General features: G+C 38.3%; 1 protein-coding gene across 1 annotated transcript; it reads left to right on the top strand.

Annotated features, from left to right (window-relative positions):
• The first annotated feature begins 8,664 nt into the window (after positions 1–8,664).
• Positions 8,665–9,969, top strand: LOC137756937 (peptidyl-prolyl cis-trans isomerase D-like). Its single transcript, XM_068533506.1, has 2 exons — positions 8,665–8,997; positions 9,171–9,969. Exons 1-2 carry the CDS (start codon positions 8,665–8,667, stop codon positions 9,912–9,914), a joined length of 1,077 nt encoding a protein of 358 aa, XP_068389607.1. The 3' UTR covers positions 9,915–9,969.
• The last annotated feature ends 1,802 nt before the right edge of the window (positions 9,970–11,771 follow it).

An 11,771-nucleotide genomic window follows, 5' to 3' on the forward strand; every position in this document is an offset into this window, starting at 1 on the left:
TTATTAAAGTACAATCAAACATAGAAAGCACAAGCTATATAAAAAGATGTGCCATGATCTTGGAGAAGAATGGAAATGTATAGGTTGGATGAGGCAATCAAGCTTCATTACAGCTAATTAATCATTCCAGCAATGATGCTTATCTTGGTTGTTGAATCAATGGTTCAGTAAACTGCATCAATCATTAAGAGACCCAAACCACGAGAGGAAAACCATTTTAGAAAGGTGCATCAGGCACAAAACATTGTTCTTTAAGCTCAGCCTTCTCCATGAAGTCCTTTCTCATTTCCTCTGAATTTGTATCACACCTGCTGCCCAAACCACTCCCTTCAGGGAGTGCCTGGAGCTATGGTGTAGTCTGTGTCTTTTGAATTTTTTTTTTTTAGATTATAAAGTCCTTATGGCTAAGAAGTCTATTCTACTTTTCCATGCTAAACATGTGGCTCACCTGGCAGAGTGCTCAGTTACAGAATGGTCATAGTAGCATGGGTAGTACAGTACAGAAGTTAAAAGTGTGGAGCCTGGAGCCATACTGCCAGAATTTATATCCCATCTCTGTGTAACCTTACTTAAGTTATTTAACGTTTCTGAGCCTTAATTTTTCTCAAATGTAAACTGATTAGCGGTTAATATAAGTAAAACATTTTAAATGGTGCCCGGTGTGAAGTAAGTTCTTTATTAGTCTTTGCTATCAATGATTCATGTCTTGGAGAGGCCCCTAATATGAAAGGCCCGGGTGGCCTCTTGAGCTGCCTCCTGGTAGAGTGATTAAACCTGGTACTGGGAAACCAACTGCTCTCTACTGGTAAGCCCCCTGGTCACAATGACGCCAAGTAATGTTTCCTTAAGAGAAAGAGTTTCGTCATAAGTACCTGGAAATCCCATAACCCATTCTATAAGGAGTAGTTTGTCCTGTCATACTTCTATGAAGGAAGTTTTCTCCATATTGGAATTTACAAAGTTCTGTTAATATGGAGAGCTCTGCTCTCTAATGGTGAGGTCTTTTGCTTCGTAATGTGGGCAGCTTTGTTGAAGTGTTGGTCCAGTATTGTCTGTTGGACTGTGTCTTATCCCAGCCATATGATGGGATGGGTGGGGGGATCGGCGGTAATGGAAGGTATTCAATATTTGTTGACTCTTACTTTTAAGCCTTGCGGTAGGACCTTTCACATACAGTGTCACATGTAATTGTCACAATTACTAGTCACGTTTTACAGCCAAGGAATCTGAGATTCAGAGAGGTGTGTAACTTTCTCAAGATCATATGACTAATGTTTTACCATGCAATACCATACAATTGTGGATATTGTATGATAGTGGAACCAGGATTTTAATCAAGACCTTTAGCTAAGGCACATGTAATTCTTCTTAAACTCCTTATATATTACCATGGGAAAGGTCAGGTCTCTCATCCTGTTCTAGTCAGTGATGCCAGCTCCTTTATTACTTAAAAACAATGTATCAGTTCAGGCTATGACTCTTTGAGGTTAATCTTATCGGTTTGCTCTGCAATGAATTCATACCCATGCCCCATGAGAGATATATATATGTATATATATATATATATAGAGAGAGAGAGAGAGAGAGAGAGACAGAGACAGAGACAGAGACAGAGAGAGACAGAGAGAGAGAGAGAGAGAGCTAGAGAGAGAGAGAGAGAAAGAGAGAGAGAGAGAGAGAGAGAAAATATACCACATCTTCTTTATCCATTCATCTAGTGATGGACATTTAGATTGCTTCCATATCATGGCTATTATAAATAATGCTGCAATGAATGTAGGGGTGCATATATCTTTTCAAATTACTGTTTTTATATTTTTGGGAAATATCCAGAAGTGGAATTGCTGGATCATATGGTAGTTCTATTTTTAATTTTTTGAGAAACCTCCATACTGTTTTCCATAGTGGCTACACCAACTTACATTCCCACCAACAGTGCACAAGGGATTTCTTTTCTCCACATCCTTGCCAACACTTGTTTTTTGTTGTCTTTTTGATAATAGCCATTCTGACACTTGTGAGGCAACATCTCACTGTGGTTTTGATTTGCATTTCCCTGATGATTAGTGATGTTGATCATTGTTTCATGTGTCTGTTGGCCATCAGCATGTCTTCTTTGGAGAAATGTCTACTCAGATCTTCTGCTCATTTTTTACTTGGATTGTTTGTTTTTTGGATATTGAGTTGTGTGATTTCTTTATATAACTTGGATATTAGCCCCTTATCAGATATATCATTAGCAAATATTTTCTCTCATTCAGTAGGTTACCTTTTGGTTTATTGATGGTTTTCTTCCCTGTGCAAAAGATTTCTAGTTTGTTGTAGTTCCATTTGTTTATTTTTGCTTTTGTTGCCCTTGCCTCAGGTGACAAATCAAAAAAAAAATTGCTAACATTTATGTCAAAGGTCATACTGCCTATGTTTTTTTCCTAGGAGTTTTAGGGTTTTGGATCTTACATGTAATTCTTTAGTCCATTTTGAGTTTATTTTTATAAGGTGTAAGAAAATATTCCAGTCTGATTCTCTTGCATGTAGCTGTCCAGTTTTTCCAACACCATTTACTAAAGAGGCTGTCTTTTCCCTATTGTATATTCTTGCCTCCTTTGTCAAAGATTAATTGACCATATAAGCATGGGTTTATTTCTGAACTTTCTATTTTGTTCCATTGATCTATACATCTGTTTTTGTGCCAGTACCATACCTTTTTTGATTATTATGGTTTTGTAGTATAGCCTGAAATCAAGGAGTGTGATACCACCACCTTTGTTCTTTCTCAAGATTGCTTTGGCTATTTGGGATGTTTTGTGGTTCCATACAAATTTTAGGATTACTTGTTATAGTTATGTGAAAAATGCCATTGGTATTTTGATAGGAATTGCTTTGAATTATAGATTGCTTTGGGTAGGATGGACATTTTAACAATATTAATTCTTCCAATTCATGAACATGATATATCTTTCCATTATGTCATCTCCAATTCTTTCATTGATGTCTTATAGTTTTCAGACTACAGAACTCTCACCTCTTTGGTTAAATTTACTCCTAGGTATTGTATTCTTTTTGATACAATTGTAAATGGGATTGTTTTCTTAATTCCTCATTCTGATAGATTGTTATTAGTGTATAGAAACACTACATATTTCTGTATATTAATTTTGTATCCTGAAACTTTACTGAATTCATTTATTAGTTCTAATCATTTTTTGGTTGAGTTCATAGGGTTTCTATATATAGTATCATGTCATCTGCAAATAGTGTCAGTTTTATTTCTTTATTTCCAATTTGGATTCCTTTTATTTCTTTTTCTTCTCTTACTGCTGTGGCTAGGATTTCTGATACTATGTTGAATAAAAGTGATGAGAGTGGGCATCCTTGTCTTGTTCCTGATCTTAGAGGAAATGCTTTCAGCTTTCCACCATTGAGTATGATGTTGGCTGTAGGTATATCATATATGGCCTTCATTATGTTGAGGTATGTACCCACTTTGTTGAGAGTTTTTATTGCTAATGGATGTTGAATTTTGTCAAATGCTTTTCTGGATCTATTGAGATGATCATATGATTTTTATCCATTTTGTTAATGTGGTGTATCACATTGACTGATTTGTGGATATTGAACCATCCTCTCATCCTTGGGAAAAATTCTACTTGATCAAGATGTCTGATCATTTTAGTGTATTCTTGAATTTGGTTTGTCAATATTCTGTTGAGATTTTTGCATCTATCTTCAGGAATCTTGGCCTGTAATTTTCTTTTTTTGTGTATCTGTGTCTGGTTTTAGTATCAGGGTAATGCTGGCTTCATAGAATGAGTTTGGAAGCCTTCCTTCCTCTTCAATTTTTTGGAATAGTTTGAGAAGGATAAATATTAAGGCTTCTTTAAACGTTTGGTAAAATTCAACAAAGAGGCTTTCTGGTCCTGCACTTTTGTTTGTTGGGAGTTTTTTGATTACTGATTCAATTTCATATTAATAATTTGTCTTGGACTTATTGTAATATGTTCCTTCTTCTGCCGTTTTTTCTCTCACTTCCTCCCAATGTAGTTTCACTGTCACTTGTATGGAGGGAGAGGGTATCCCCAGTGCTTCCCATAGTGCCTATATAGAGTAGGTTTTCAAGCGTTGGAAGGAAATAAATAATTTCTAGGGGATGTCGAATTAGTTTAATGCTAATGAGGTATTGGTGTCTGTTATCTAAAAACCGGTGGTTGAAAAACAGATAATCTCCATTAACCCCTGTGAGTTACACTTGAAATAATGAAACAATCATTATCTAGCAATTAATTGGTCAATACCAGATAAATTATTCTCCCACAGTGGCTTTGAGGAACATAAATCAAGTTGAGTTGCTTTGTTTCCATTTTCACCTCTGAAGAACTAGGTCTCATAGAAGTGTGTTTATCCAAGCCCCTCCCCCAGACGCTAACAAAAGAGGTAATACATATGTAACAGTTTAACCTCAGTTATCAGCTCATATTGGTGTCTGTTTTGATTGGAAGTCTCCTGTTAATGTCAGCAATCTACACTCTTAACCATCTCCTCTTTCCATGCCTGCCCTTAGTATCTCAAGATGGATACAGAATAACTGAAATGTGAAGGAAATTTTCCAAGAGAGTTTCTTTGATTGTTTTTGCCCATGACTCTCCAGCTGTGGTAAACAATTTGTGTTAAATTAATGAAAAATATTTACATTGTTACACATATGTAAATGCTTCTAAAAAATCATTTCTTTCTGAAACCTGATGGCTAGTGTTAGAATTATTTCTAAAATGGAAAAGGAAAGCATTTTTAGAAATAGACTCTATTTTAACCTTCAGAGTTATAACTATCCCCCAAGAGGAACTTAAACTAATAATTATGAAATCAATTTATACTTTCATTGATGGAAAATATCTTAAATAGACATTATCTTAAATAGACATCCTGCTGAGGACCTAGAGATAAGCTCATCTGTAGAGCTGCACTGGGTTTTTGGGTTTTTTTTTTTAATTAGCTAATTTTGTGCAGCATTTACAGTATTATTACTCTTAAGAAAATTCAAAACTCCATTTTAAACCTACTAATGTAATAGCTACTCTTCAGGGTAGAATAATAAAAGTCACCTACACAACTTGGAGGCTACAATCATAATGTGTTGTAGCTCCAACTTATATAGCAGAATGTTCCCGAGACTACCAAGTGGTGAAAACTTTACAGAAAAAGCATTTATTTCAAAGAAAATGATTTTATTTCTGATACATTTACAATTGCTTTCCACTTGTCCGTATTCTCTGCTCTGCCTTAGAGGATGGTCACCAGGATGTAAGCAATCAAACTTTCACAGTGTAAGGTCTTCAGACACAGTTTCCATTAGTTTCTATTGCCCAACCTACTCAGCTGTAGAAGAGGGATGAAATAAATACTGATTGGCTACGTACTTTGTATACAACACTATGCTAGACACTGAAGACAATACAAAGATGGATAATGTGAATATTGACCTCAAGTAGCTCACATACATATTGGGGACATGAAGTGTATGTTATCATGTTAAAATATGTGATACAGACAGGATGCCCACAAACTGGTCACCATGTTCAAAGACTGTATCATAATATACTGCATTTGTGAAATGCATTACAAGTCATTTGTTAATACTACTACCTCTATCACTTGCAATCATTTACATTTTTTGCAAGAAAAAGGAATGTGTCAGTCGTGTGAGAATTTGGCCCAGTGACTCCTCAGCAAGTGTGCAGGTAGGCTTTCTTGACCCTCTGTCCAGCTCTTGCACAGATGTGAGAAGTATACATGACATTAGGAAAAGAGAAATGGGGTGCAGAGCAGGGAAGCAAGGGTCCAGCTGGAATCTTGCTTATATCATTGTGAAAATATTTCTTTCTCCAGGAATTACGTTTCCATCTTTTAATTTTTCTCTCTTGGGTCTCTGTTGTAGCCATGCTTTCCAAGTAAATGACCCAAACACCTCCAATTACTTCCCAGTAGCCTCTAGACTGCTCTCAGTCATGATACAAACATAGCACAAAAAGTAAAAGATAGCACATAAATAGAAGGTGCCAGAACCATACTTGAGCACTGTATGCCTCTGCAAAGTTTGTGGTTTGTGTATCCAGTAACTACTTCCACCCCAGGCATAGTTCTGTGTGTGTGTCTGTGTATGTGTAGAGGGTGTGGGGAGGAGGGAAGATCTACATCAGAATGATCTGCTTCCTTCCCTTCTATTTACAGAAATAGTTGGAAGTATGACTTTATGGATTTCAGAAAGAACAAACGTACTTTACATTTGCAGGGGCAGTGTTTTCACAGAGGACGGTAAATGATCATTCTAAAAGTACTATTTGCGTAGGTTGAGAGAATCTCTCCTTATTTCATGAGAAACTGAGGCTCAGAGGAGTTAAAAGCCTTGCCCAAAGCCATATGTCTTGTAGAATATGGCTGCTCGGTAACTTTCTTTCCTGTCCAAGTCAGTAGTGGAACAAATGGTCATTCTTCTGTAACTGTTGTTTTTCTTTTCCTCCTTGTCCTTTCTGTCTTCTCCCAACTTAACAGACCACACCTATACTTCACTTTGCTGATACCGGCAGACAGCCAGGCCTGGGGTAATGTCTAACAACAAAGTTCCTTTGTACTCACAGGTCTTTTTGCTTATGGTATCAGTGAGGCCCCTTGTCCTGCATCTAAAGAGTATCTTTTTGAAACAAGGAGTTTTTCCACCTTTCTCCTTGCCTATCCTGTTATATCAAGGAATAGCAATAGAGACAGTTCACTTTCTCAAGGCCACCATGCATTGCTAACTTCCTGACCACTGACGCTGGGATTTTCCTCACCTCAGTCTTGTCTTACAGTTCGTGTCCTATAAAAGCAGAATTGTGGCAGGTGCTCACAGCTGAGCCAGCACTTGAGTACATATGGCACCTTTCCCTAAACCTTGAGTGGCAGGCTCCCTGGGACTCCCTGGCTGGTGCTCCATTAACCATTAACCTTTATGCAATTTTCATTACTTCTCCCTGACCAGCTCACAAATGTGGTCAAGAAAGTCTTGCTTTGTTTGTGAGAGGGGAATTGTTTTTTTCTTCTCATGTTTGGAGCATCTGTGTAGGTCTGATATGCTGAAGCCACCTGCGTCCCCTTCAGTTTTATCTTGTGGAAATATGATTATTTAATATTTTACACAGATTCAAAGTCTTTAGCCAAATATCATCTCTGACATCTATCTTATTCCATCCATTCTATTGTAGCACATTACATATGTATACCTAGTGGAATTTCAATTAATGTTTGGATCTGGATTCCTCCAGATGGATATAGCAATTTTGAAGTGCACAGGGGAGAGTGTCTATCACTGGAAAGTATCAGGGTGGGAGTGGGGAGAAACTAAGGGGGTGATGAATCAGTAGAAAGCCTAGTGGATGGAGCACCTCTGTCAGCCTTCCACCTATGCTCTTGAGTCTAAAAATTCTGTCCTTCTTAGGAAATTGATCTGCACGCTTTTGCTCTTATCTGTTAATGGACTACATAGCAAGCATGGTATAAGTATCTCCCTTTCTCTATTTGTACTAAGAAGTCCTTTCTGTCTTAAATATCTGTAGAAATCTTGGTGGCGGAGGGGGCTGTAAGATAAGGCTGTCTTTAATTCCCTTACTAAGACTCAGGCTGTTTGGTTTTAATCCTAGGATTCTGGGACTGCTTCTCTTCACATTGGAATAGAGCAGTCCCGATGTAGCCTGAGCAAATGGCATGGACAGTTGAATATGTGCTCAGGTGATCTTCAGCCAGAATAACAACTCCGCCAAGATTTAGTCAGAGTCCTATTGCTTATGGACAAAAAAGGATCAAAATGGGATCATCCAGAAGCTCTGAATAGCCTCGCAACAGGATGACTCAATAAGAGCATATTGGGTTTTGGAGCCAACATTTTGGAAGCTGGGCACTAAAACTGAGTGAAGGTTCAGCATTTGGGAGCTGAGGCAGTCACTTACTGCAGTGCATTGTGCTGATTGCAGGGAAAAGTTGATGGTGACAGCATGCTACCTTTCTCTTCTAACTGGCAGACAAAAGCATCAAAGAATAAATAAATATCACTGAGCCAGCTTGGAACTTACTGAACAGGAATTGCCAAAAAGAATGGAGGAGAAAACAGGCAAGGTTTCACCCAATTCATTCTCTGCTATGTTACTGTGAGTCCAAGTGGGCAATATCAGTGTAGTGGGTATGGAAAAAAAAAAATCTGTGCTCCTGCCAAAGACTTGTTAAATACACCTGCCCTGCTGGAGAATGAAGCAAATCTGGATGGACTGCCAGGCTTCTGACTAACTTATCACATGATAGAGCTGATAGAGGAGGAATCGTAGCTGAATGGGAAGACAGAGATGTTGGGACGTGTCCGCATTGACAGCTCAACTAACTAAAGCATTTGCTTTGCAAGTAGCAAGGTTAGTTGGTACTATCGTAATAGTCCAAATGTTTGCTTTAAAAATTGAAGTGGGCCGGAGGCGGCGGCGGCGGAAGTCGGGAGGTGACGCCAGAAGTTGGGCCGCGGATTCCGGACCCCGTCGGAAGCGGCTCGCCAGTGCTGCAGTTCTTCGCAGACGGAGCGACTTGGGGGTTCGGGCTGCGCGGCGGCCACGGGGTGTTCCCAGGCGCTCGCGAACGCGTCTGCGGGCCACAATGTCGCACCCATCCCCCCAGGCTAAGCCCTCCAACCCCAGTAACCCCCGAGTCTTCTTCGACGTGGACAGCGGAGGGGAGCGAGTTGGTCGAATTACCTTGGAATTGTTTGCAGATATTGTACCCAAAACTGCAGAAAAATTTCGTACATTGTGTACAGGAGAAAAAGGCATTGGACCCACCACTGGGAAACCTCTCCATTTCAAAGGATGCCCTTTCCATCGAATTATTAAGAAATTTATGATTCAGGGTGGAAACTTCTCAAATCAGAATGGGACAGGTGGAGAAAGTATTTATGGTGAAAAATTTGAAGACGAAAATTTCCATTATAAGAGCAACAAAACCATCGCTAATGTCCGGGATGTCAGGGGATTTGCAAACTAGCAGATCTGGTTAATGTCCAGGCTCCTAAAGGACATTAGTGGTGCCTGTGCCTTCTTATCTTCATTGTTCCAAGATGTCCCCATCGGGGTATGTTGCATCATTCAAGTTATAAGAATGGACTTCATGATAAGGAGGGATTACTGCAGTTCTTCATCACGACGGTTCCGACTCCTCACTTGGATGGGAAACACGTGGTGTTTGGCCAAGTGATTAAAGGAATGGGTGTGGCAAGGATTCTGGAAAATGTGGAGGTGAAAGGTGAGAAACCTGCCAAATTGTACGTTATTGCAGAATGCGGAGAACTGAAGGAAGGGGATGATTGGGGAATATTCCCAAAGGATGGATCTGGTGACAGTCATCCAGACTTCCCAGAGGATGCAGACATAGATTTAAAAGATGTAGATAAAGTTTTACTAATAACGGAAGACTTAAAAAACATTGGAAATACTTTTTTCAAATCCCAGAACTGGGAGATGGCCATTAAAAAATACACAAAAGTTTTAAGGTATGTGGAAGGCTCGAAGGCTGCTACTGAGAACGCAAGTGGAGCAAAGCTGCAGCCAGTCACTTTGAGCTGCGGGCTGAATATCGGCGCTTGGAAACTGAAGATGTCTGATTGGCAGGGAGCAGTCGACAGTTGTTTGGAGGCCCTTGAAATAGATCCAGCAAATACCAAAGCACTGTACCGTAGAGCCCAAGGATGGCAAGGACTAAAAGAATACGATCGAGCATTGGCTGATCTTAAGAAAGCTCAGGAGATTGCACCAGAGGATAAAGCTATCCAGGCAGAATTGCTGAGAGTCAAGCAAAAGATAAAGGCACAGAAAGATAAAGAGAAGGCAGCTTATGCAAAAATGTTTGCTTAATAAGGAATTCAGTTTTGCTTAAGTATGCATTGATTGTATAAAGCGAATAAGACAATTTAAGGATTTTGTCTATTATGTATGATCCCTAATGTGTTCCCTCTGAGACTTCAGTTCCCATTGTTTACAGTCTAGGAATACGTAGGGATTCACTCTTAATAGACCAGTGTTACAAAATATGGTGAAGTTGATTTCGTTTTAAATGGCTCTCTGCATTACTCACAAAGGATAATGGTGTCCAGCGTATTTTAAACTCCTAGACACATCTTGTTTGAATAAACAGATGAAAACTTAAAAAAAAATAAAAAAAAATAAAAATTGAAGTGCACTTCACTGAATCATGTTTAAGAAATGCAATAACTAATCCATTTATTGTAATTAAAACAGACCGCTTTATTTCCAGGGGAGCTATTAAAATAGATATTTTCAGAACATTTCTGCTTCACTTTCAGTAGGAAAATATTCCTGTTGAGGCAAACAGAATTTTGCCCATTTCAAATATAAATAAAAGTGGAGTTGCAGTTGGATTATGGCAAAGGGGAGTTTAACTCTTTGTTTTAAATACATCTTTTATGTTTTAATTTCTACAATGAGAATGTGCTATATTTGAAATTTATCTAAATATATGCATGTGGATATAGTTATAGATGCAGTGAAAGTGGCACTGAGTCAATGAGTGTAGAGGTTAGCAGCATAGGATTTTAAATATGACAGATCTTGGTTCATATCTCACCTGTACTATTTCTTAATTATATGGCCTTGGGCAGGTTAAGTAACCTCATTTGTAAAATGAAGGTAATACTACCTACCTTGAAGAATTGCTGAGAGATTGTGATAATGTATGTAAAATGCTTTGCATAGAGCCTAGCACAGAAAGGAGTCCAATTAATGGTTAGCTATTATTTGGATTAGTTTTACTTGTATAGTGCTTTATACTTTTTAAAGTTCTTTCAAGCTTTATTTTATTCAAATGTCTTAATAATCCTGAAAAAACAGTCAAAACCAAAGGGAGAGGTTTCAAGGATGTTGGCACTTTTTCCTACTGGAATGGTCACTGATGTAGATATGCACCCCCATTCAGGATGCCTGTCATTTCTATTTCCAGTTTTGTTTAATGAGATCTTGGCTTTTACATTCAGTACTTATCAAGTTGCAATGTATCATTTTGAAAATGGTGACCACTGAACTCACACGTCATTATCCAGAATACAGGGATATATCCGTGAAATATTTTTAATGTTTCTGAAGAAAACAAAATCAATTAAAATCAAGAGGTTTTATACATCTACGAAGAGAAGGCACAAATTTAGCCTCAACAGTAAATACTTAGGTTCATTCTAAGGAGGCAGGTATAAGGGTCCTTTTAAATGGCATCCACAGAAAGCTATGTTGACCCAGATCTAATAGGGCATGCAAAAAAAAAAAAAAAAAAAAAAATGCTCTGCTAACATTAAATAAAACAAACTCTAGAAAAGGCAGCAGCTATCTTTCTATTCTTGCCTTTTCTGGACTTAGATTTTATACATTTATTCTTTTTCATTTTTCACCTTTAAGAAAACTTCTTTCTAGCATACCCTTAGAGACTTCACTTGTGCAAAAGGACTTGGATTAGACTGATAGTTCCCTAAGCATTACCTGGAGGGCTTGCTAAAATACAGATCGCTGAGCACCAGCCCCAGAGTTTCTGATTCATTTGGGAACTACTAACAAGTTCCCCGATGCTGCAGAAGTTGTTGGTTCAGGAACTATACTTGGAGAACACCTGAATTCAAATAAGTAAAGGTCAGAGAGATTTTGTATTTTTAGCTAATTAGAGGACAGAATCTAATGTTTATTTACCTACAGTATGGAGACTGAGTT

The sequence above is a fragment of the Eschrichtius robustus genome, chromosome X (genome assembly GCF_028021215.1).
Source record: "Eschrichtius robustus isolate mEscRob2 chromosome X, mEscRob2.pri, whole genome shotgun sequence".
In the NCBI taxonomy this organism is placed as follows: Eukaryota; Metazoa; Chordata; class Mammalia; order Artiodactyla; family Eschrichtiidae; genus Eschrichtius; species Eschrichtius robustus.